At 34.0% G+C, this 27,224-nt stretch overlaps 3 protein-coding genes across 3 annotated transcripts; 1 reads left to right on the top strand and 2 right to left on the bottom strand.

Annotated features, from left to right (window-relative positions):
* The first annotated feature begins 332 nt into the window (after nt 1–332).
* Nucleotides 333–10,372, top strand: LOC122607881 (paladin). Its single transcript, XM_043780952.1, has 17 exons — nt 333–635; nt 1,500–1,619; nt 2,272–2,343; nt 3,193–3,263; nt 3,358–3,457; nt 3,540–3,638; nt 3,838–3,964; nt 4,174–4,307; nt 4,389–4,448; nt 4,535–4,752; nt 5,170–5,602; nt 5,990–6,901; nt 7,066–7,239; nt 8,137–8,651; nt 8,908–9,153; nt 9,238–9,360; nt 9,869–10,372. Exons 1-17 carry the CDS (start codon nt 483–485, stop codon nt 9,999–10,001), a joined length of 3,690 nt encoding a protein of 1,229 aa, XP_043636887.1. The 5' UTR covers nt 333–482; the 3' UTR covers nt 10,002–10,372.
* Nucleotides 10,373–10,612: 240 nt separating this feature from the next.
* Nucleotides 10,613–13,138, bottom strand: LOC122607883. Its single transcript, XM_043780954.1, has 3 exons — nt 12,595–13,138; nt 11,849–12,016; nt 10,613–10,971 (listed from the first exon to the last, which is right to left on the bottom strand). Exons 1-3 carry the CDS (start codon nt 13,048–13,050, stop codon nt 10,789–10,791), a joined length of 807 nt encoding a protein of 268 aa, XP_043636889.1. The 5' UTR covers nt 13,051–13,138; the 3' UTR covers nt 10,613–10,788.
* Nucleotides 13,139–14,288: 1,150 nt separating this feature from the next.
* On the bottom strand, nt 14,289–19,890 carry LOC122607882 (meiosis-specific protein ASY3). Its single transcript, XM_043780953.1, has 10 exons — nt 19,820–19,890; nt 17,609–19,069; nt 17,373–17,514; nt 17,081–17,179; nt 16,545–16,599; nt 15,951–16,100; nt 15,817–15,875; nt 15,509–15,643; nt 14,785–14,876; nt 14,289–14,698 (listed from the first exon to the last, which is right to left on the bottom strand). Exons 1-10 carry the CDS (start codon nt 19,862–19,864, stop codon nt 14,627–14,629), a joined length of 2,310 nt encoding a protein of 769 aa, XP_043636888.1. The 5' UTR covers nt 19,865–19,890; the 3' UTR covers nt 14,289–14,626.
* Between the last annotated feature and the right edge of the window lie 7,334 nt (nt 19,891–27,224).

Raw genomic sequence — 27,224 nt, 5'->3', positions numbered from 1 at the left:
GGTTTCATTCAACAAAACTATCCATAAGTTAACAAAAATATGGAAAAAGTGGGAAAAAAAAAATAACAACTAATAGGCAAACAACTAAACAAAACCAAAACGGAATCCGAAAATAGTTTTGTACTTTATGCTCTCTCTTTTTCTTTTTTTTTCCTTATACAATCATCTAAACCACTCACCAAATTATCCATCAATCCAAATTACAACAATTCCCATTTCCCCCATTTACTTCAACTCATCACAACAAACTCTTTTCTTTCTTTCTTCCGTATCCGCCATCTATATCTATATCTATATCTATATATATACTGTATCTATATCTATATCTATATATCTAAATCTATCTTTTCATCAATTTGTATCTATTACATTGACCTTATCAAATAAAAATCACTAATTTAAGCCCGATTAAGTATACAATTGCTTATACAATAATTAGGTTAGGTTAGATTGATAGATAGGAAATTGTTTCGGTTGAAACGATGTCGTCGATACCGAAAGAACCTGAACAGGTAATGAAACAGAGAGATGGATCTGTGTTAGGTAAAAAAACTATACTTAAAAGTGATCATTTTCCTGGTTGCCAGAATAAACGTTTATCACCTCACATTGATGGTGCTCCTAATTATCGTCAGGTCAACCTCTTTCTTTTTTTTCTTTTTTTTTTTATTAATATATATACTATATATTTTGAATTTAATTTTTTTATGTATTTTTTGTATCTAATTTTGTTAGAAATAGTAAGCATTTTGTATTATTAGTGACTGGGAATGTAGTTTTAATGGAATGTATACAAATTAGGTGAGTTTGGGGATAAATGCATGTAAATGTATTAAACTTGTCACGTTTTAGTGTTGAATTTGGTCAATGACTCTTAAAATGTTTACTGTATGTATCAATATTTCAGTTTTTACTGTTGCATGATTCGGTTACTAACTTAAATGGTTGCCACATCACCAAAAATACGCGGTCTATACAGGAAAACAATACATACTATAACATGCAATTGAAAGGTTGTTACATATGATAGAGTTTTTGAGGGTTTGATACATATAATAGCATGACATGACGAGTTTCATACGATTCCTTGCACTTGTCCAATTGGTAAAAAGTATGAAACTTTTGGTTCTTTACTATATGTATTTAATGACCTACTCGTGTTTAGGCAGGGCAACTTTTCCAAAAAAGAAATTTTTTAATTTTTTTTGCTGAGTTGGCAGCCATATTAGTTGCCATGTCGATGGTTTATAAGTTGTAGGAGGCAAGATACATTCATACATATAATAGTAAATAATTGAAACCTTGGTTAACATGTTTTGAAATTCATTAACACAAAATGCGTCAATTGGGATATGTTTGTATGCAGTTCGTAATTGTAGTGGTACGGAATTAATAGGTTTTTGGCATTGTGTCATGTTGTGGCCTAGGGGTCTAAGTTCATGTATGGGTATTTATATGGTTGTGCTAATGTCTTTTTGCCTTTTTATTGGGACTATCAGGCTGATTCATTGCGTGTACATGGTGTTGCGATCCCGACTATTGATGGTATTCGGAATGTTCTTACTTATATTGGGGCACAACAAAATAATGTTCTTTGGATCAACCTTCGTGAGGAGCCGGTAAATTGCTTGCCTTTGTTTACGAAAATGTTGTTTTAAGCGTTGGAAAGTGTTTTATTTGTATGTTTTCACTTGCTAATGGAAATGACTTGTAAAAAACTTGACAACGCCTTTGGGGAGAAGATTCAATAGTTCCCAATTCCCATGTCTGGTTTTGCTTAAGAGTAGGTATTTTCTTATCAATAGCCTTGTAAGTATGTTGTAGAATCCAAATTGAACGCAAATACACGACTAGGAGAGAAATGGATATAATGTACATATTGAATTAGCCAATGTTAATAATGGTTTTGCCAATACAAGTAGGTTCATCCTTGACATAAAAAACTGACATGTCAACCTCTAGTTTATTTTCTGTATTGCACTGCATCTGCAGTGAACGATGTCATCTAATTTTTCCCAACATATATGAAATATGCATCCATGTACCTGTCTGTACATATTTGAGAAATGAAGTGTCAATTTTATGACTTTCGAATTATATTGAAATTTAAAATCTTGAATCTTATGCTCTTGCCGTACAAATTGTTCTTATCGGAAGACTACCCTTTTTATATTTATGTGTCACAAATATGTGTCTAGCAGCCATGGAGACCTGTGTTTTTAGTGGATGTCATGCCTGAGAATAACATGATAAGTTTTCTTCTTGAAACAGGTAGTTTACATCAATGGACGACCATTTGTCTTGCGTGAGGTTGAGAGACCCTTCTCCAATCTTGAATACACGGTGAGCTTATTCTTCTCTGCTTTTGCTCAAACAACAACCCAGAATTTGCACACACGTCTCTTTCTCTCTCTCTCTCTCTCACACACACACACACACGCATACGTATTTAACGAACCTGCCAAGAAAAAGAGAAAGTTGTACAGGGTTAATGACAACAATGAATTTATTTTGTTTTAAATGGAGACCAAACGGATTTTCAACAAATACCTACTGTTGTACTACTATAAACCAGCTAATTTAACAAGAGGCCAGATCATACGAACGTTCAAAGTGGTGGTCCAGTGGTTGGTCTCTTTAAAAGGATGAAACTCCCTGGAGGTCACAGGTCCAATGACATCTATCCCTGGTTTCTTAAAAAAGATATCCCAGTGGCCACGGAGGTTCACCTAATCTGACTCCGGGATCGCAAAGCGAGTCAACTCTTTGGATTAGTTTGCCTGCAAAGCGAGTGGGATACCCAAGGCTACCAAAAAATAATGTTCAAACTAACAATATACAATGTCTCGATACGATATTATTCCATACTGAACAGGGTACATTTGATTGTAAATCTTACCTTTTGCGTACTGAGGATATATCTAAATTTGTTATCGCAGTATTTCATTCCCTCCGTCCCATTCTAAGTTTTCACTTTCAAAAAGAACAGAGTTTAAGAAATTCATACTCAACATCTATTCAACTCACACAAATTGACAAGTTTACCCCTACATTACTAGCCTTGAGATGGACAATTTCCTTTGATGTCTAACAATTAAGGGTAAAACTGGATAATCTGATAATATACTTTTAAGAGTGGAAAATGTAACGTGGAAGTAATGATAGACTTATAATACTATATGTTATGACTAGGGTATAAATAGGGCAAGGGTGGAGCAAATGGAAGATCGGTTGAAAGAAGACATATTGATCGAAGCTTCAAGGTATTAGTCTTGATAGTGTAGCCATTTTTTCTGCTTCTGTTCTGGTAGTCATCAACTCATTATGTTATATTTGAATGCATGACTGACTAAATAGATATGGAAATAAGATTCTAGTAACTGATGAACTGCCGGATGGTCAAATGGTGGACCAGTGGGAGCCAGTTACACCCGAGTCTGTGAAAACACCTCTACAGGTTTTGACTAATACTTAAGTTTCTTCATTGAAGTGTATGAACTTGTGTTATGCATTTTGTATTTAACCCTTTTCTTTTGTAGGTATATCTGGAACTACAAACAAAACAGTTTCTTGTTGATTATGAACGCATTCCAGTAACAGATGAAAAAGCACCTAAGGAACAAGATTTCGATACATTGGTAAGTCTTCTGGTAAATGCTTTAGTTCCATCATATATAGGAATTTAGCTATCTTTTATGATCTTAAGATTTTCATGTAACCCATGCCTATATAATCTTCGAAGTGTGTTATGCCATGCTTACAGTCCCTTAATGCCGTACAGTTAAATATGAAATATGTAACGTTGTTTGTACACGGTTGCATTATTGTGTTTTATAGGTTGATCGGATTTCGAGAGCTGATTTAAAAACAGAGATCATTTTTAATTGTCAAATGGGGCGGGGACGTACCACGACGGGGATGGTTATTGCTACCTTGATTTATTTCAATCGAATAGGAGCTTCTGGTACTTTCTTTGCTTCTTTCAATCATCTTCGGCCATTACACCTCTAAAGTCTTTACGTAACAGAATCTACTAAAGAGTCGAAACAGTTGATAATCTAATTACAACTTCATACAAAAGAAGCACACATTGCAGCTCCTTTTGTTACATCTGACTACCTGATAATGAATACTCAGTAGACTGAATTTTTCCAATTTCTATGTTATTATTAGGCATCCCAAGGACAAACTCAATTGGAAATGTTTCTGCATACGGGTCAAATGCTAGCGACAACATGCTAAATACAGAGGAGGCGCTTCTTAGAGGCGAATATACTGTCATAAGAAGCTTGATCCGTGTGTTAGAAGTATGCATCGCTCATAACCCTGAATTTTCTAACTAGAACAGTTATTCAAGTAGATTTTTCATGATTTTGGCATGCTTCTAGGGTGGCGTGGAAGGGAAAAGACAAGTGGACAAAGTTATCGACAAGTGTTCCTCCATGCAGGTTTTTATTTCCTCATTTAATTGTCAACAAGCTCTGCCAACGGTTGTTGAATAGAATGTTAACTATGCTTGTTTTTTGTGTAACAGAACTTACGTGAAGCAATTGCTACATATCGAAATAGTATTTTGAGGCAACCCGACGAGATGAAGAGAGAGGCGTTGCTTTCCTTTTTTGTTGAGTACCTTGAAAGGTATTACTACCTTATTTGCTTTGCTGTATATTTACATACAGAGAAATCCAACGCCAATTACAACTTCTATCATTGGATGAAAGCAAGGCCAGAGCTGTATACAATCATTCGCAGGTAATAATTTCTCTCTTTTTTATCTGGCTATTTGAATATAATGGAATTTGTATAAAAAGGTAACGCACTTTAGGCGGATTTTCGTTCCAGGTAACAAACTTTGTTGTAAACCTTAAAAAGGTATGGCACTTCCAAGTTTTCGATTTAAGGTAGCCAACTTTTAAATGTTCTGATGGTAATCTGACTAAGTAGATAAATTTAAACTTGTTGACTGCGTCCCAGTAATTTGGCGCTGATATGTAATTTCAAACTATTTAAGTCACAAGATTACCCCAAATGAAAGCTGTTCAAGTTTTGCTACACTTTTTGGGGGTAATCAAGGCTTGGTTCCTCGAACAAATATCAATTTACCTTTTAACGCAATTTGCCCATAAATATATGAAGTTGTATATACTGAAAAGTAGTTGTCTGGTGCAGATTGCTGAGGCGGGACCCAATGGGTGCTCTTGGTTATGCAAATTTAAAACAGTTGAACAAAATAAAAATGAACAAATCTGGTGATGATCACCCTTTTGAGATGGGCATAGTGGCCGTCTCAAGGACTGGGGAGGTTTTGGGAAGTCAAACTGTTCTTAAAAGTGATCACTGTCCTGGCTGTCAACAACCAAATCTACCTGAGAGAGTAGAAGGAGCACCCAATTTTAGAGAAATCCCCGGTTTTCCCGTCTATGGTGTTGCAAATCCAACTGTGGAAGGAATTAAATCTGTTATTCAAAGGATCGGTGGTTCAAAAAATGGCAGGCCCGTCTTTTGGCATAACATGCGAGAAGAACCGGTTATCTACATAAATGGAAAACCGTTTGTGCTTCGTGAGGTTGAAAGACCTTACAAGAACATGCTTGAGTATACGGTATTGTTTTTATCTCTCATATTAAATTTAGAGTATATAATAAAAATAGTTCACTTGTTTTGAGAATTTCAAGAAAATGCTAGTTTGACTTACAATCTTGCCTTTTTATCATTAGAATTGCACCTTTTGAATCAGTCAACTGACCAAATGGCTAAAATACCCTCTTGATCTTCAAACACTATTGTCTTCTTGAAATTTCAAAATTTTGAACTTAATTCAAGAAAATACATATATAAAATTCATAAAGTTCCAAGTCAAAAGCAAAACTTTTGTTGAAAACAACCCCAAACTGATACTTCCATACAGAAAACAAAATTTAGCTTATAAACAAACCCTAATTATTCGAATCCTTTATTATATGCTCTTGATCGTTCATTATGCATGCAGGGAATTGATCGGGAAAGAGTGGAGAGAATGGAGGCTCGGTTAAAGGAAGATATTCTTAAAGAATCCAAACGCTATGGTGGGGACATCATGGTTATTCATGAAACCGAAGATGGAAAGATATTCGATGCATGGGAACATGTTAGCACTGATGTAGTCCAGACCCCACTAGAAGTTTTCAAATCCTTGGAAGCTGACGGCTTCCCCATCAAGTATGCCCGTGTACCCATCACTGACGGGAAAGCCCCCAAAAGTTCAGATTTTGACACATTGGCCCTCAATGTCTCATCTGCACCAAAAGACACTGCTTTTGTATTTAACTGTCAAATGGGTAGGGGGAGGACGACGACTGGCACTGTAATTGCTTGTCTTGTGAAACTTAGAATTGATAACGGGAGACCAATTAGAATATTACTTGAGGACATGGAATGTGGAGGTGAGTTGGACAATGGTACATCAAGTGGCGATGAAGGTGGGGCTGAGTGTGCACCGAAGGGCAGAACAAGAGTCAATGCAAGTCATGCGTTTGGTATAAACGACATCCTTCTATTGTGGAAAATAACAAGGTTTTTTGATAACGGGGTGGAATGTCGAGAAGCATTAGATGCGGTGATTGACAGATGTTCAGCCTTGCAGAATATACGCCAAGCTGTACTTCAATATAGAAAATTATTTAATCAACAACATGTTGAGCCAAGAGAAAGGCGGGTGGCACTGAACCGCGGTGCTGAGTATTTAGAACGTTATTTTCGGTTGATTGCTTTTTCAGCATATCTTGGAAGTGAAGCATTTGATGGGTTCTGTGGACAAGGGGAATGTAAAATTACCTTTAAAAGTTGGTTGCATCAGAGACCAGAAGTACAAGCTATGAAATGGTCGATAAGATTGAGACCTGGACGGTTCTTTACAGTCCCTGTAAGTGTATTCAGCCTGCTTTTTCTCTAAACTGGTTTATTGATGTAGTGGTTGGTTGGAGATCAAATTTAAACCGAAATTGGTATCTTCTATTCTTTTTTTTTTTTTTTGTAAAGCTTACTCTTTTAATCTTTTTGATATATTATATACTTTCTGATTTTCAGGAAGAATTGAGAGCTCCACAAGAGTCTCAACACGGTGATGCAGTAATGGAGGCGATTGTTAAAAAACGTAATGGTTCAGTTTTGGGAAAGGGATCGATACTTAAGATGTATTTCTTTCCTGGTCAAAGAACGTCCAGTCATATACGAATCCATGGTGCTCCACATGTTTACAAGGTAATCTGATTAGCTACATGTGATTTATTGAACAGAAAGAAATTGGTGCAGTTTAAATTGAAACCACGTAATTAAGTAGTATGTCCAAGATAGCCAAATCTATTTTTTTTTGTGAAGGATGTAACCCCACTGTTCACTCTCTTATAGCGAGCAAAGCAGTGGCGGACACTGGATTGTTTTAGAGTCCCGTCACCATCATTTTAGTAATGAAAACAATGGTAAGATTTTTTTTCCTTGAGTCTTCATTCGACTTTTGGGAGTTAAATTGGTCAATTTGTAACTTCAGCACAAAAAATTATAAAGATGAAAAAAATTAAGTTTAGCCAAGGGAATTTTTTTTAGCGGGTGTGTTATCAGGATTGTTTGCATTATAGTAACTAGAGCTGGCATATCGTGTCCGACACGATAAGACACGAACACGACACGATTTTTAACAGGTTACACGATAAGGGACCTGTTAAGGGACTTGTTAAAAGTGACACGATAAGGGACCTGTTAAAGGACCTGATAACGTATCTTATTGTGTTTTAACGTGTCTTATCGTGTCATTAACGTGTCTTTAACGTGTCTCAACATGTCCATATATGTACTACTTATCTTATTATGTCTTATCGTGTTTTAACAGGTCCGGACCTGTTAAGACACGAAACACGTTAAGGCCAAACACGAAACACGAAAAAACCAGGTCGTGTCGTGTCGTACTAACAGGTCCATGTCGGAAATTGCCGGCTCTAATAGTAACCATCTAATGGTGAAGTCACCTCACCTGTTTGAGATAAATACAATTATTCACAAGTGAAGTGGTAGAAATTTATCACTTCGACTTGTATCGCTTGGAATTCCCTTGGATTCTTGATTGGCAAAAATTCATCTAACTTGTATTTTTCCTCTCTTCAGGTGGAGGGTTATCCTGTGTATTCCATGGCAACTCCAACAATTGCTGGTGCTAAAGAAATGCTAGCTTATTTAGATACCAGGCCCACTTCAGAATTAAACGGTCCTCAAAGGGTGATTCTAACCGATTTAAGGGAAGAAGCCGTGGTTTACATCAATGGCACACCTTTTGTTCTTAGGGAACTAAGTAAACCTGTAGACACACTCAAACATGTGGGCATCACCGGCTTAGTGGTAGAACACATGGAGGCTCGGCTCAAGGAGGATATTTTATCAGAAATAAAAAAATGTGGTGGTCGGATGCTTTTACATCGTGAAGAATATAACCCTACATTAGATCAAGTGAGTGTAGTTGGATATTGGGAAAATATATTTATAGAGGACGTAAAAACACCTAGTGAAGTATATGCTGCTTTGAGAGATGATGGGTATGATATAGTTTACAAAAGGATACCATTAACAAGAGAGAGAGAGGCCTTACCATCTGATGTTGATGCAATACAGTCCTGTATGGAAAAGTAAGTCATTTCTTCTCAAATCATAATGTCATAGATCTAGGAAGTGGAAATTGCAAGAAATTGCAATGAACTGTTCACTTTTTACTGAAATATCCTGCTTTCTAACCATTTGTTGCCGTATACTGTTTCTGCCAAAGTCTACATTTAGTTGCATTTAATGATAAAAAATTTTATAACTATGCTGCATTAAATGCTTAAAGAAAGTATGTTACATATTTTCATTCATTTAGTAACACTTAAATGTACTCTTTTGCAGCTGTGCCGGGTCTTATCTGTTTGTGTCACACACAGGATTTGGGGGTGTCGCATATGCAATGGCAATTATATGTCTAAGACTTGAATCAGAAGGGAAGTTAGCATCTGGTAATCAACATTCATCCTCTTTGAAAGATTCATATTTAGGAGCACGTGAAAAGGGTGATTACCGTGACATACTTAGCCTTACTAGGGTTCTAGTGCATGGTCCGGAGAGCAAATCAGATGTTGACGTTGTTATAGAAAGGTTTGTCCCTTCATCAGTCATTAAATTACCATTTTAGCCTTTTGAAATGAAGTATTGTAGTAATAGTACTGTAATTTTATAAAGATGTGCTGGAGCGGGGCACCTTCGAGATGATATTCTCTTCTACAGTAAGGAACTTGAGAAGTTTGAAGGCAGTGATGATTACCATAAAGCATATATCATGGATATGGGTATCAAAGCATTGAGGTGAGTTGTAACTTGTAAATTTTAAGTGCTTTCCTTATAGTGTTCTTTCTTAAAGCTTTCTTATGTTATAGATAGTTAGAAGTAGAAATAATATCAACTTTTTTACAAATTAGTTTGCTCCAAAATTTGTTGATGGGCTTGAATAGCTATGGAAAGGCTGTTAATGTACCATAAAGAATCGGGCAGGATGAGTAACGGGTCATTTTTGTTTGGGTTGTGTTGGCATGAAACCCTTTTGTTTAGAAGAATTTTTTACTTTGGACCCATCTGAGCTGCTTCCTTTTGTATTTTTTGTGCGACTCTTTAAAGGAAAAACATCACTCGAATAGGTCCAGTAATAAGTAAATGGAACTTGCCACCTCCAGGTTGAAAATGTGTTTTATGGTTTTTACAAAACCAACAAAAAAGCCTGAAGGCAACTCTAGAACGTCAGAATCAAAATTTCCCCTCAAGTTTTCATCCGAGGGTATGAAACATATGTTTAACTATCTTTGTTGTTCATGTGCAGGCGCTACTTTCTTCTGATCATGTATAGATCCTACTTATACTGCAATTCTGCTGGAGAGATGAAATTCACAACTTGGATGGCGGCCAGGCCTGAACTTGGTCATCTTTGTAATAATCTCAGGATTGATAAATAAGGTTGCTGTATAAATGTCAATTTCATTATTAGTTGTGTATAGCGGGTGTTCGTTTTAGTTTATAGTCTACCAACCGCGAGTCACTGGCCCAAATATTAATGATGCTATCATTCATTCATAAGAATGCTATGCTATATGCTGATGATATTGTATCTAGTGCATAGAGGTCAGGTAGGACTTTCTTGTAGATTATAGATTTGTAGGATAAACTTGCACAAATTTGTGTTTTGTTGGTCTAGCTTTAATTATTTTATATGTAACCTCTATCTAATAATAAATCTCAAGATTCCTGGGGTGGATCATTTGCAGATATTGCCTGTTCTTCGAAGTTCCAAATATGTATTCAAATATATATAATAATGTTCTAAGGATATTTGTAATGCCAAGTAATGTAATACCTAAATTCATACATAATGAAATAAATTATAGAACCAGAAAATAGGTTCAAATGCTTGAGAGATTTGTCATTGAGAATTATCTTGATCTTTCATGTACATTAGTATAATGCAATGTTATAATTCCAGTTAAAGGTTATAATTTTTATGTCAAGAATGCAAATATAAAGACCATGTGTAAAAATCTGTTAACAAGGTCCTTTATTAGTCTATCACTATCAAAAGCCTAAAGGCATTGAAAATTTTCATTAACAGTATGATAACTTTGGTAATTGTATAATGTATGCATTGGATCACATCCAAAAGTAGTCCCGTAGCTTAAAAAACAAATAGCCATGGCACATAAAAAGAATTTAATGTACACACAAAACTAGTAACCAGAAGGAATAGTGTCATATTTTCTGGGCTACTTCTCGAATGCAGAAAAGGTTCATTCTTATTTCTTTGGAAATCCGGCCTTCAACAAGCTGAACAGGCAACCACATTTTCGGCTCCACTTCAACCATGTATGAAAGAGTTGTATAATACCGTTGGCCAACCAATGGACTTCTCTGTTCACGAGTAGTATCAGTGTACTGCATATTAATATTCAAAAGAAATTTAAGTTAGGAACACCATTGCATGCAGATAAGAACAGCATTGACCCATCTGCTACGTGTTCAGAGAAAGCCATATACTGCACCCTGTATTCTAAAATTGCTAGAAGATAGAAATGTAAAGCTAAAAACAAAAGGGCATTTATTCTAATCTGAGTGGTTACTGTTAAATCGAACCGATTATGACAATATGCAATAAATTTCCCAGTAAAACTATAGCCTCTTATTAAAAGAAATTTATCATGAAATTCAGCACACTGGTGACTTGTATTAATTATCTGATTGGTGCTGTCTTAAATTCAAAACAAGTACATTGTTGCCTTCTTTAGCAAGTGGATCTAAAATCAAGGGCAACACTTTGAGAAAAGAGCGGTTTTCATCATTGTGCTTTGGACAACATCATCTTGCAGTAGTGCAAACTCTCCATACTTCGACTCTTTTCTTTTTCTTTTACTGCCTCTTGTTTGAATGCATAATAGCCAACTTTGTGCTTTTTATACATCAAATGATTCTCAATCATCTTCTGGACTTACTATGATGCCTAGAGTCCATCATCATTCATAATCACTATATTTGCACCTCAATATTCATAGCATAGTTATCTCTATTATGTTATCTAGAAACTAGTCCATCTTTATCTAATCTTTATCCCTTTGTTCATTCAACTGATACGTATATCAGCCGTATGTGGCACCTATAATGTAGAGATTCTATCAAGCAACACATACTACCTTTGAAAATATTAACGCTTTTCAGTTACCAACAAGAGATGACAAATATCACAAATGAAGCTTGACTGTACATGTTAGAAAATAAGAAAACTGGCAGAAAGTAGTGATAAAATGAATGGCCTGACCTGCTCAATTGACCATTTTCCTTCAAAAAGTTCAAAATCACCCTCAATCATCTTAAACTCGATATCACGCCTTTGACCATTAGGAAGACTTTCGAAATCTTTTTCATAACAATCAACAACTCCTTTGGCATTGAACTTCAATCCAAATGCCAGATTTTGCTGCCCAATCTGTGAACCCACATCGGGGGCACAAATCAATATCAAGCCATGCTCGTAACCTTAGACAAATCACACTAGTGAAATATGACCTTAACGAATACAGACCATATAACATCAACAACAATACTACTAATCTTCCCTCCCGTCCCCCCAACCAAAAAATACCGATATGTCAACAATCACAAAACTGCATTAATTATAGATTCGCCATTCCTTCATTCTATTAGATACTGTATAAAAACATAGTAAATACAAACCCCTTTTAAAACGGTCAAACTACGGTACTAAACGTCTACTAATGTCTATGGACCGAAACTTGAACCAACCGACAACAGTCTATCACGTTATAGAAAGCCTACTCGTAACACAAGGGCACGGCTATCACTTCCTACTCTAGTACAATTATAAGGATTTCGCTAAGGGCTATAGTTAATACGCAACAAAAGGGTCGGTTATACATTTTACTTTTTAAGGGCAATAGTCATAGATATGTATGTTGACCAAAACCTGACCTCAATTTATGCAAAAAGGGCAAAACAAAATTGCTCCACTTTTAACACAGGATAGCCTTAGATATATAATAATACCTGAAGAAGGCGAGCAAAGTTAGGTTGCTTATCAAGGACCTGACTAACGACAAGACTAGGTATAAATTCAGCTAATCTCTCATAATCTGTCAATATCCCCCACACCCTTTCCAAACTTGCGTCAACCCTCACCGTTGACTTTATTCGCCTTCTGTTTTTACTTATTTTCTCAATTTCAACTTCAATTATTCCATCATCATTATCATTATCATCACTCAGTAATGATTCTGATTCTGATGATTGATTAGTAGTAGCAAGTGGTATAATTGTTGTTATAATAAGCGGTTGTTGTTGTGATTTGTAGATATAATTATTATGATTATTGTAAATTGAAGTGTGTTTGAGATAAGGGAACTTGGCGGGAAAGTAATTATTATAATTATTATTAGTAAGTGAATATAATAGACTGAAATTGATTGCAGTAGTGTTGTTGTTTATAATATATGTTGAAGCCATTTGTGGGTTGATTTCTGCATCACTGTTATTATTACTGGAATAAGGCTGTGGTAGGTTGTTGTTGTTTAAAGCAGTTATCAAGAAACGAGTTCATGTCTTATATATTGGTGGCTGAGATTTTCCCTCAAATTGATAGTGGTAAACTGGTAATATTGTTTTCTTATTAATTTAAAACACTTTACCAAGTTACCATAGTCCATAGTATGCTTCTATGACGAGGATCAAGGGAGTTTTTTACATGTCACTTTTTTTAAGTATTATATCAATCTCACATGTGTTTGGTTTTATGCATCCAACTATATTTATTATGTTTTTATTTTGCTGTTTAATATATTCAAATTAACTTTTAGATGTTATGGTTTGTTAGATATGTTAGAAGGTGGATTATGACGTATGTTTTCTGTTACTCCAATTATTTTAATGTAGTTATGCTATATTTGGGCGTTAGGTATGGACAATGTATGGTTACTTACCTCTTATTCTCTACTTTTTTTTATCATCGGTCGAAAGTCCTTAAGAAAACAGTCTTTTTACTTGTACGTAGAGGTAAGACTAACTACATCTTACTTTTCTCATACCCCGGTTTAAGTAAGATTGAATATAGTTGTTATTGTGGTACTTTTAATATGGTACTAATATCAATGTATCATCTCCCATATATAAACCGATAAATGGATAATGTTAATTTGCTGGGTTATATGGGAATAACGAGAGTGTTTTATATGGATGTATGAATGGCTTAGATGTTGTAATTGTTCTACATTCCATTCATTTATAAGTTATAACCCTATTGATATGTATGTGTCAATTTACGATTGTCATACATATACCATTTTTAAAATGTTTATTATAGTATACTTGTTTAAAACTGAACATAAAAATTGTGACAACATAACTGATAAGGACATAAGGTAGTGTCGAGTGTCAACCATCAACACATATTTTACTTTGTATAGAGACATAATATTCACAACTTTTTTGGATAAAACCACAATTATGGTGGATTTTTAGTTAGATATCATGTTTTCTCATAGATTTAAGTTCGAAACCTTTATAGGTTACATTTTATTGATTACCAAAAAAATTATTAAAACCGGTGGTTAAATCGCATACATCTAAATCATCCAAAGAACTTGAACATAGAAAAAACCTTTTTAGTTTTTCCCCTTATAAAGAGAAACAACATTTCACGTTCCCAAAAGGTACGGGAGCCAATTAAACTAACTTGACAAACCAAATTAAACATTCATAAATGTCGTTCATTTCATAACTCATACTTTAATAAAAACAAAAACTACATAATCGGATATCAAAAGCTACTATTAATCTATAGGAAAAAGAGTAAACACCTTTTTTTTCCCCGAAATCTGCCTCCAGCAAGATAGGGCGAGTCTCCCAAATAGATTGCTGGGTAATGCAGTAGTAAAGTATCACGAACCTAAGAAAGAGTGGGATCTGGTGACTTATTGTATTGCTAAACTATCTGTGGAATAGGGATATTTGCAGTATGTTAAACTACACACAACCTAAACGCAATATATATATGCTAGTGCTTTGGTAAACGGATAAGAGCATTTCAACTGAGTAATCCTTCTTTAAGACATCCAGCTATTCCGTATTTAAGTTTAAGCATTTTCTCCTTTGCCATCTGCAACAAAAAAATAAGCCAGTCACGTGCTAGATGATAGGAATTAGATTGGTCAACCTTATAGCAAGGTAAGAACGAAAACTCACCCTGTGAACATCAGCAATTTTTTTCTGAGCATCATTTAGCTGAGTCTCTATTGCTTGTTCGGTTTGCTGAATAAACTTTTTGTGTGACAGCCCTAACGTAACACAAATAATAATAACAATTACACAACTATAAAATCAGGTATCTCCTATTTATTCTTAACCATGTTGAAAATGTTTGATGATACGAGTCACTATCTTACAACTTTGTATTTAAACAAAATGAATTTCTTTCATAAAGGGAAGAGGCATTGTGATCGGAAGCTAGTCTACAAATAATTTACAATTATAAAATTTGGAACAGCAATGTTACTTTCACTTACAGTAATAGTTGTTTTATACGAGTACATTTTTCAAACTAGTGCTTATGTATGGATACTAGAAAAACTATACCCTATAGCAATATAAGATATGTGGGTTGGACTGAACCAGGTCACTACTAAAACGACTTGAAACAGGCTGGGTAAGACTAAGTTGACCCACATGCCACATGTCCACACTTTTCTAACAGAGTTATTATTTATTATAAATATAACAATCTAAATCTATAAAATAAAATGAACTTGGAGGTGGTATGCATTAGACATAGACTTTGGGTGACTTGTATGGCTCATTAACTTAAAGCCCGTTTTAATAAGACCACAACAGCACAACCCAGATCACCCCTTTCATAAAGAGGTCAAAATTGCCACATATCTACCATAAAGAGTTAGAACTAATATCTTACTTTGTTTCTCTACCATTCCTCTGACTTGGACCTGATGTGCTTCTAGGCCTTCAAGTGTGGTTTGGCACTTGCTAAGGTGCTGGTCCACTTCTTCTTTAAATTTTTCAAATATTTGCTTCAGCTGCTCCTGTTGCTCTGTATTAATTATTTAAGTTCATATACACTCAAAAAAGAATAAAACATATGGAAAAAGACAAATGGGAAACCATCAAACTAATAGGTCTTCAGTTGATGCAACATAAACAGTACCCAATCCGCCATGAACGGGGTATGGAGATGATCATCAATTGACGGTGTTACATTATTACCTTTGTATTGGTTTTCAGTATGCATTCTGTTGGATTTACCAAGATCTGTTAGCTTTCCCCTGAAACATAATAACATAAACCATTAGTGAAAACTTAACTCTTACTCGGATGCAAAAATCATAAAGATTACTCACACTTCGTTTTGGATCTTGGATTCAGCATTTTGCAACTGAGAATGCATGTTCTTGGAGACAGACAACAATATGGCAGCAGATTGTCTACTAGTGGTTGATTGTATTTTGCTTTGAACTCTTTCTAGGGCCAAGGCAAACAGTTTGACAGCACTGAAACATAAAATAGTGTGATCGAATAAGCAAAATAATAACCTTCTAATTATTAGCTTAACGGTAACAATTTAAACCCATATACTTATAAATGGATCAATTTGAGTTTTGTTTTATCTCAAACAGATGGGGTCAGATCAGGAAAAAACTATAAATAAATTGGACAGGTTAAGCAGGTTGAAAGTCGCCCAGTCTACTTTAAATGCATATAACCTCCTAAATTAATTTTCTTGAAGATTTTGATTACTTTTGTGATCATAATTAACACATTAAGTAATTAGAAAAAAACGATACAAAATGTTAGTGGGTTGGCCCTAACTATTCCATTTCGACTGGGACTAGAAAATGACCCAATTAAACTCCAACCTGTTGTAACTTGTGACCAGTTACAAGGCCACCCGATCCACCCATTATGCAACCTAAAACTAAACTCAAATGGAATACCCTGCAAGCCCATCCTGTACTGAGGAGTCGCTGAATTTGGCAGTATCTCCAGCCCCTGTCCATTTACAAGAGTCAATGGAAAAACTATGTAAAAGATTAATAACAAATAACAGATATTTTCTAACAGTGATGGTGCAGATTGGAAAAACATAACTAAGATCAAAGTCAAGGTAAGCCAATACTGAAAAGATGCTCTTTAGTCAAATATGAATGCACTATTATAATTATATGTGATATCTAATGCAGTCAGTACACATTGTTTCCTGTATATATCCTGCTAGTTTCTTTTTATGTGGAATCATTGAATCACTGTCAACAAACTACATTTATCAAAAGTATCTTAAACTTTTTGAGATCTCCAAATATAAGTTATATACAGATAATTAAGAGTAAAAAAGGCCAAGAAGTTTTTGAGCCAATCAACAAACCCTTTATTGTGCTACACATACTAAGTATCTCAGAATCATGACAGTTCAATAATTTAGCAAAGCTTATACATAGTACAGATTTTAGTAGTGAAATGGACGAATTATTACTTTTGATGGGTGAATCATCCTCAGACTTCTGAGAGTCTTCATCTTCACATGGTGATACAGCCCATTTCTTTCCTTCAGGATTCTTCAATTTAATTGGCACTAAATTTACAACATAAAAAAATTCACTATAACTGAACTAAGTTTATCTTCAGTATTAAGTTTTCAATTATAATCGAAGTACATGGTTTTCAACATAGTTGAAATAAGTTTACCTTCATTTTGAAGTTTTCAATTATTTTAAAAGTACATAGCATTTTTTAAATAACTAAATTAAATAAAAAGTAAGAGTTACCACTGATGGGTGAAACATCTTCTTGGCTCTCAGACTCTAACACTTCACTTGGAAAACTAGAACGTCTATTTTCTTTGTAGGCCCTTGTCGCTATCGGATCTGACTCTATGACAGGAGAGTCTTGAGAATCCATGTCCAGATCCTAGGAATAGAAAAGACTAAGATTAACAAGCCAGTAATCTCATAACTACTTTTATACTAAGATTGAGAATGATGGTAGGATACAGCTAGTGTACCTTTGTTTTGGACCTGTACTTGCCACCCTTTGAAAAACCTTTGCTTTGAGAGCGACAACTTCTTTTGGTTTTAAAGGACTCCTCGGACAGGCTATCAACATCAAGGTCTTCCTGGTTAGTTTGAAACACAGATTTAGGGGGAGACATCTCACCAGGTGTTTTCAACTCAAATGTTGGGCTCTTCAGATCATAATGTGGCTCTACATTTTTTGTTACTGTATCTTTGGCAAAAGGATCCTGATCAACATTTGGTAGCGATGTACCCTTCTTACCCTCAAATTGGTGTCGAGCTGTTTCTTTCATTTCAGTATTTGGCTTAACTGTCTCTTTGACTTGGGCTCTGTTCTTATACAATGATACATGTGAGGCAGTATCTTTTGTTTTTCTCTTAGCAGTTGGTTGCCGGTACTCATCTTTATGAACATCTTCCACAACACATGTCTTCACTGGACTGGTTCCAAATGTCTCTCTTTCCTTTCTCTTAAACGTTTTAGAACCATGGTTAACATCTGTGCTTAGTCTCCTGGACCAAGTCTCCACAAAAGCGAACGCATTCTCATCTAAGTTAGCTTGCTTATATGAACTTAATGGAGATTTTTTTTTTGGCACAGATTTTTGAGCTTGAGGCTTCTTGCGGGTCGAAGATCGAGTTACTGGTCTCTTGACCTTTTGGTCCAGACTTCCAGAGATGGTTTTACTTGTATTCAAATGTTGTCTAAGGATGGAAATGGGACTATCCTTTTTACTGTTTGTGCTCTTCGGCTTTGCAATATTTGCATCCATAGGAGAAGTCTCAGGGATGTGTTGTTCCTCCTTATTAGGTGTACGAACTGTTCCAAGTAATTCCTGAATTTTCAGCCTTAAAGATACACTTCCACCATTCTCTTTTCCACTAGTTCCCTGCTCTGCCGGTCCTTTCCCTGACATGGGTACTTTCTGTGGAGTTGCATATACTGACTCTTCATCCCTTCCCATGTCACCATTGTTGCCTTCCTCTCTTTGGTAAGTTCTATCCATTGGTTTCTTTATGTTAGTATCTCTGGACTGAAGAATAGACATCTGATTTGCAAAATATGAACCAGGCTCCATTTCAACAATTCCCTTGCTACCACTAGGTTGCTGTTGCACATTGCTCTTTGGATGACCATTTGTGTTTGCATACGATATATTTTGATTGGGTGTTTTTGTTTGAATCAGTGGAGTTGATTCCTGGCATGGAGCCTTGTTCTGTTTCTCCAAATCTGGAGACACTGCTTCTTTCCTTTTATGTTCAGTTTCTGCAGGAATGTTTTTTGACATTGAGACATTTTGTGAATTTCGCAACTCAGCCACAACTCCCTTGCTATTTGTGTTCTTCATTTTAGCAGATGAATCAACCACAATTCCTATAGACATCTTTCTTGACTGGCTAGATGGACGGTAATTGCTACCAAAACTCCAATTCCCACTCATACGATGATCCTACACACAAATATTTACTCTATAAGCTATCTGCACTTATCCAAACTTCGGTAAAAGCAAATTCTCCTCAATAAACCAGTAACATGATTGAGCATATACACATATAAACACACGAGAACGATTACAACCAAAAGTCCAAATCCCACTTATACGAGTCTAGCACTGATTCTGCATTATTTAATCTATTGAGGATCTATATAAACAACATGACTTAATCTATTAAGCATCTATATATCTATATATATGTATATAAGCTTCAGTAGGAAAAACATAAATCAGTCATAAAAACAATTTGTTAGTAAACCACATTTGAACACATACACACGAACCAGCACAAACAAATAATTTCTACCAAAACTCCCATTCCCAATAATATGATCCTAACCCTCTACAGTTTCTTATACTTCAGTAAACAACTTGAAAACGCAGTGAACACATAGACATACACAAACACAGTAAAGTAAAGGAAAACGAATAATAGCCTCTTAAAAGCCGTTAACGAGAAACTTAAACCAATCTAATACATGATCTGAAAAAAACGTAAACAAATTTATATCCATTTACGTCACAATATGTGGATATATATATATATATATAGAGAGAGAGAGAGAGAGATACACGCACATACATACATACATATAAAATCCATACATACATACAAAAACATACCCAAACTTTGGACAAATGCAATAAGACACATATACAAAATATATATATATATATATATATAACGAATAGATGAATGCTTACATCATGTAAACGCCGTTGCCGTGGTCTATCGATCTCCATCGTCATCACTCCAGCTTAAATATTCCAGATCTCTAAACAAAATTATCAAATTAGTTATACACATCCAGTTAATTACAAATCATCATTAGATACAGTTAACGAATATCTCTATCACATCTAACTGATTCAACTCCTAATCATACAAAAAAAAAAAATTAACAAAAAAAAACGGCCAACAACTTAGCAAAACAGAGATCCTAATTCACAGTTTTCAATGAATTTGTTGTAACTTAACAACACACACACACACACACACACACACACACATATATATATAGCAAATTGAGCAAAATTAGGGTTTTGTTAGGAAATCGATTGTCCAAAACGGTTAAAAGAATGAAAACAAGCAAATTAGGGTTTATATAAATGTATAGATTACAGTTGATTGAAGTGAAAAATGAAGGAAGTCACTTACGAAATTACGATCGCTTTTGGAAAAGCGATAAACTGAATTGAGCTTCGAAAAAATAATAATATAATTGTTTTGTGAATTATAATAGTAATAATTGTAATTGTAATGGAAATTTGTGAGATGTGAAATTAGGAGTGTGAATTGAAATTGGGGATTTTGTGATAGAGTGAGAGAAAGAGAGGGATGAAAGGCGGGAAGGTTATTTTTTGGGATGTGAAAGTATTCAAATGCCGCTATATGATTGTGGGGTTGAATATGTACTCGCTAACTTTTCATTAAAAAAAAAAAAAAGTACTCGCTTGTTTATATAAAAAGTTTTTATTATAAAAGCATCCAATGACGTCAACCTATTAACGATTTTTTATTATTTTCACATCATTAATTTAATATTTTGTTAAAAATGTTTGATAAAGTCAGATCAATAAAATGTAACTATAAGTTAGTGTGAAAGTATTTTTAAAAAATGTTTTAGATTGAGAATTTTCAAAGTTTTGATGATTTTTTTTTTTTTTCTTTCTTAAAACTAAAAGGTTTTCAATTACTTGTTAGTATTAAAAAAATATAAAAAAAGCTTTCATCAACTTATTACATATCATTGTGGATTATAATACTCAATGAAAGTTGATAAAAAGTTTTTTTTTAATAAAAAGAGATCTTTTAAAATATTGATATTATTAGGTGCAATATTTTTTTTATCAATAGATTTATAAACTTCAACCTTTTAAGAAAAAAAATATTCTTATTTTAGATTTTGTCATACCCCGGATCTCGCGGTGTAGCCCATTGATAAACACAAATTATAACAAACGACCACTAAATGGGACGTTTTTATTTTTTATATATTACATAGAAGAAGTACAAATTTTAGAACGAGATTTTCTAAACAATGGCAACTATAATACAAAAAAAAACCTCTTTTATTCATACAATATGCGATGAGACTCCAGAGTATGCCTTATTGTAATACCTTAGTTTCCTGAGAATACACGTTAAAAGATGTCAACATAATGTTGGTGAGCTCATAGGTTTATCATAACGACATAATAAAATAATCAAGAAACAAATAGACAGACCAATAGTTTCGTATGCTATGTCTTGAATGTCAATGCCTTAACATATTGTTCACCCCTCAAGTAGTGTTTCACTCTAACACTATTGGTTCAAATATTATATGCCCGTTTCCCTAGCTAGTATGACTAGCCCAGGCAGAGGTGTCAACCTCGATAGTACTATCCATAATATTCACGCAATGGTTTCATGGCATCAAGTTTCCAAGGGGATTTCATGAGTGATAGTTACATAGGCATACACAAACTATTAAAATATTTGTAAACATTTAGCAGTGTATTATCACCCCAAAACATAAAATTGTTAAAGATGGGCTATGAGTCTCACCTTATCTGCAAAAGGTATGTATCGAGCAACACTAGCTTCAAGTATGGAATTGTCCTAAATCAAGTAAGGTGTTTTAATAGTCAATAATGATAATACGATTTTTGTAAGGATTTTAGCTTATATATAGTTTAAAAATCCGTATATATATGACAAAAAAAGATATATTTTATTAAAACATTTCTGATTATTTTAAAAGCTTAATAAATTATAATTAAAACAACATCATGAGGAGGTGAATGATTAATTTAATATAAAATTTACTAAAGAAGTTTTCATGCACAAGTCATTAAGTATATATCACAAATTTTTTTTTTTTTTGAAACTCATTTTAACGAGCTAGCTGGCTTGTCTTTCTTCTACATTTCATAAAACTAGTTTTTGAAGTAAAGCATGGCAAGTATATAAGTACATGTTGTCTTTTAAAAATGATCAAAGTAACGAGATTGATGAAGACATTATATATATGTATATATATAGATATACGTATTGAAATCGGTTTGATCGATTTACCTCTACGAATGACTACGAGTTGGAAATGAACTAGAACGGGACTCGAAAATGATCCTGGAACCACCCCGAATAAACCCGAATGATTAATATATACTCGAACGGACTTGTAGTGAGCTAAACGAGAGATCGAAATGAACCCGAAATAAAAACCCGAAACACTATTAACGAACTAACGATCATTCAGCTTGTAGAATCTAAGTTGCTTGCATCCTTCCTCCTAGAACATGTTATAGTATTGATTAACTTGTGATGGTGTGAGTTTGAAGGGAGAGATTGAAGGTCTATTTATACTCTCCAAGAAATGAAAATGGTGGTGAGGGAGTTAGAGACGTGGCCAGAGGAGAGGAAAAGGAAGACGTGTTCATTCCCTCTTCAAGTGTTCATGTGTTCACTATTTGGTTCACTTCTTGTAGATAATGAATACGTTGTGCTGCGGTGGTTGAACGAGAAGAAGAAGCATGGCAGTCTATGGTGATAAAATATATAGCTAGAAGATGAAATAGACTAGAGTGATGATCCAGCTGCTTAACTTCATGATTTATTTCTTCAACTGCTTGATTTATTTCTTCCTTTTGTACGACAACAAGTAGCTAAAAATAAGGGTGTGAATGTCCATTTACTTGAGTCAATTTTTATTATTGTCATGCTTAATTGTTTTACTTAGTTATTTGATGTTAGATATTAAGCATGGAGGTTAAGATCATTGGTTTATCATTTATCACCATGATTTAATATAAAGTTAAATATGTTAAGAAATTATTTTTGCAAGATACAATATCAAACAAGGTAGGCTTTTTATTTTATTTCAAAGCATATATTACATATATATTATCTTAACTAAGTTAATTATATTTACATTATCTAAGTAGACTTTACGATTAGCTCAATCTTTATTATAGTCAAATAAAAGTCGGGATGAAAATTTGAGGGTTGTCATAGATTTAAGGAAAAACTTTAAAAAAAATTTATCTTTGTAGTAAAAGTTTTTTTTAATAGTTTGATGTTAATGGAATACTCATATGGCAAGAAAAAACAAATAAGTCATGAAGACTTAATACTATTGTGGATGTTTAAAGTAAGTGCATAAACATTTTTGAAAACCATATACTTAAAGAGGGTTTTATACCAGACATATTGTGAAAGAAAAAATGAAGTTTTTTTTTAAAGTATGAATTACTAACCTATGTCAAAAGATCCACCATATATTTTTTTTAAGGAAAATTATTTAGATGGTCAAATTTAATTTTGTATATCTTGTTTTAGACACTTATAAAATTTTTTACCCGTTTGGTTAAGTAATTCTTACCGCTTAACCTTTTAAGTAAGAAACGATCTAACCAATTAAAACATGACGAATGTAAATATTGGACTTCATAACTTTATTTTATAAACACAAATCATCATAAATTATATTGTCCAAAGTGTTATTTTGAAAATAAATTTGATGCTCAAGTACTTGTGTTACGAAAATATGCCGGTACGAAAAGCTGCAAAATTAATGCACCATATCATGAATTAGAAGAAATGGAATTAAGGAAAGAAAACTTAGGTGATTCGCTGAAGGAGGAGGAAATAAGTATTTTAGAAGAGACGGAAAAGCTAAAGTTGATAGTAATGATTCTTCTTCTTCCAAATCTGATAAAAAAAAAAAGCGGTTATAATGATGAATAATGCACGGAGCAAAAATATCGGGTCCAAAAGAGGTCGCTGACAAATTAGATGAAACACAAATAAGATCATAACGTTTTCACTAAATGCTCTTTTAACTTATTAGGAAAAAAGACTTGTTGTATTTTAACATTTCGAATGTCGTAAATTTTTTATGGGGTGACAAAAAATTGGACAACAAGTTATAATCTAGACAAAAAATCGTATAATAAGTTACTACAAATAATGTTTAAAAAAAAAAGAAAAAAGTTAGTATAAATTGTGGAGTCCATTATGGACAATTGTAATTTTTTAATTAGTTGGTTTTGTTTCTTACTTAAAAGGTTAGGTGGTAAGAATTATTTGACTAGATTAGTAAAAAAAATTTGTAAGTGTCTAGAACAAGATATTTACATTCAAATTTGACCATTTATGTAATCTTCCTTTTTTTTTTTTAATCGGACCTGCGCTAGAAGACCCTCTTGCCAAATAGATCCCTAATTTAAATCTTTCGATGAGATCCCCTGTCATCCAGAACTTTAGAAGGGTCACTCAAGCCCACCAAAATTCGAACATTAGAGCTATAGTAAGAAAATGAGTCTCATTACCACTAGACCGTTTGGTAATGTTTCAAAAAAGTATTTAATTAAACATTGTTTAAGGAAAATGATAAATCTTTTGAATATATTCACTTGTTAACAGATGGAATCCACTAATTTTCTTTCGTAATCTCAACATCTGGTTTTTTACATGTCACAATCCTATTAATTAGAAGAATTTTTAGTCTAATAATTTAAAAGGATTGATTATTACCTTTGTTTAATTAAGTAGTGAAATACTTTTCTTTCTGGCCCTAACCAAAGTTTTTGGTAATTAATTCAATTAATTGGTACGCAATTCATTCTATTCCCACTATTAAAACTTAAATTTCCGTTATAATTAAGCATACGTGTTTGCGTATATATAGATTTTCATTAACCACTCGACAATCCATGTGTATCAAAGAGAGGCCGTTACACCTTAATATGTACATCACGAGTCACGACTCAATTCATTTATGAGATACTTTTTGACTAAATTCAGTTGTATATATAGGCATTTAACTGCACGACATCTTAATTAGTGTGGTGTATAGAAATGTATGTTTGATTCTGATATTTCTTGTAGCATTGTTAGAATATAAAATTAAGGGGTGTATGCTAGATTTAGAATGAGACATGGAATTGAGTGGAAAATGAGAAAGTCCATTTGTTTGTGTTATGTAACATATGTACTTACTTGACCAATTAATATATTTTCAATTTCTATTAAATAATATAAATCAAATCGCATATAACGGCTAAACGGATTATTTCGATCGATGTGTAATTTGGTGAGAGGTATGGCTAGGGCTATAAACGAACCCAACAAACACAAACGAAAGCTTGTTCATGTTCGTTCGTTTAGCTTAACGAACGGTTCGCAAACGGATAAACGAACATAATGGCATGTTCATGTTCGTTCACGAACATCGTTCATGAACATATTATCGAACGTTCACGAACATAAGTGAACGAATGAGAGCTGTGTTCATGTTCGAACGAACACGAACGAACTTCCTGTCGAACAGTTTATGAACTATTCGCTTCATTTACAGCCTTAGATATGACTAATGAATGCTAGTAGGAGTGAAGGGTTTTTATAACCCCTCAAACTCATGAGAAGTTGCTGTTGGAACCACGTTAGTGTGACCGTCACTGATCATGTGTCATTCCTGATATGATAATTGACGATAATGAAATCTCTATGTCTAAGTAAATATTCGATGGACGTATTTACTCTTAAAGACATATTATAGGGTTTCCCATTAGGTGATTGGACTTGAGAGGACTAATGAGACACGAATTAAACACCAGAGGGACTTAATATGAAAATACTCTCCTTATATATAGAGAGAGTAATTAACCCTAATTTAGGGTTAATCACAACGAAATACACAGCTCCCATATCAAATAATTCGTCCATCTTCTCTGTTGAATTCATTAGATCAGAATTCATCACTCCATCCTAAATTAATCATCTTATTTTGGGAACCCGAAATCAATGGCAAATATGTTTAATGCCTTTACAGGTTCCTCTGGATCTCACGGTACGTGTATATTACGAATTGAATCATGTTATATTTTAACAGTTGCTATATGGAGTCCCCTTCATTAAAGGGGCTTTTCTCACTCCGGCTTTCCTCTTGGAGTAGTGAAGGGGGGTTCCTATAACCCCTAATTATATAAGTAAGAAGAAAAAAAAAGACCAATAAAGAAGTTGCAAGTGTGTGGGGTTAAAAAAAAAGGATTGAAGGGGACGTACAAAAAGGAACGGAGGAATCATTTTGACCCATAACACCCCCGTAAGAGGTATTCTCGGGCATGGGCGGTACCACATGGGGGGCAAAGGGGGCAATTGGCCTCCCTCAAAATTTAGATTTTGTCATGTATTTTCAAATCTTTTATCGATTTTAAAAAATTTCTTATAGTTTTTTAACATTTTGACCCCCTATATTTATATTTTACAGATTTTTTAATTTTGTCCCCTTTGAGATTTTTTTCTGGTATCGTCTCTGTTCTCGGGGCATTATGAGGGCGTTTTTGGACGTGTTACTTAGAGGCAACGCCTCATTCCTCACGGCTTTACCAATTCCATCAACAATATATGGCCTTCGAGGTTTACACGTTAGCCATTATTGTATAATTATCATGACATGCGTGTATTTATCTATTTCATCTCAATTCTCAAAGCAATCACGTTGGCTAAAACGTCAAAATACACTTGTAGAATTAGATTAGGTACACCAACAAATCTTCCAAAAGCACATCATCTTTTTTACTTTGGTCTATATTTCTTTATTATAATTCATTTATTTTTAATCCTTAACAGTTAGTATTTTTAGTTAGGTAAATGGATTTACAAGAGAGGTTTTATATTTTTATTATAAAGATTTTAGAAACAATATACTCGTATGTTTTTATATAAAAAACAAAAGGTGCATTTTAGAATATTATCTGGTTATGTCAGACCTTAGATCAAATAGACGAGAAACAAATCGAATGGACTGAGGAACAACATGGTGGAATGAGTTGGCATCTGACCATGTAATCGAAACTTTTAATATGTCTAATTGTTGTTTATATAAAAAAAGTTTGAATCAAGTACCGAGTCTTATTGCGAACGAGACGTGATATTCGTACCACCAGTTTTAATTAATGTACCATAATATATAAGTTGTGATACATCAATCAAAATAGATGGTACTAATATCACTTCTCATTGCAAAGGCATGCACCAACTTGGTTTTTGACTTTTATACAACTTTGACCCATCCTCCTTTCCAAATCGGAAACAAACCTATACATACACATTTCTATATCT

Source organism: Erigeron canadensis, chromosome 7 (genome assembly GCF_010389155.1).
Source record: "Erigeron canadensis isolate Cc75 chromosome 7, C_canadensis_v1, whole genome shotgun sequence".
NCBI classification, from domain to species: domain Eukaryota; kingdom Viridiplantae; phylum Streptophyta; class Magnoliopsida; order Asterales; family Asteraceae; genus Erigeron; species Erigeron canadensis.
The sequence above is the reverse complement of the archived record's forward strand: the minus strand, read 5'-3'. Positions and strand labels throughout refer to the sequence as shown.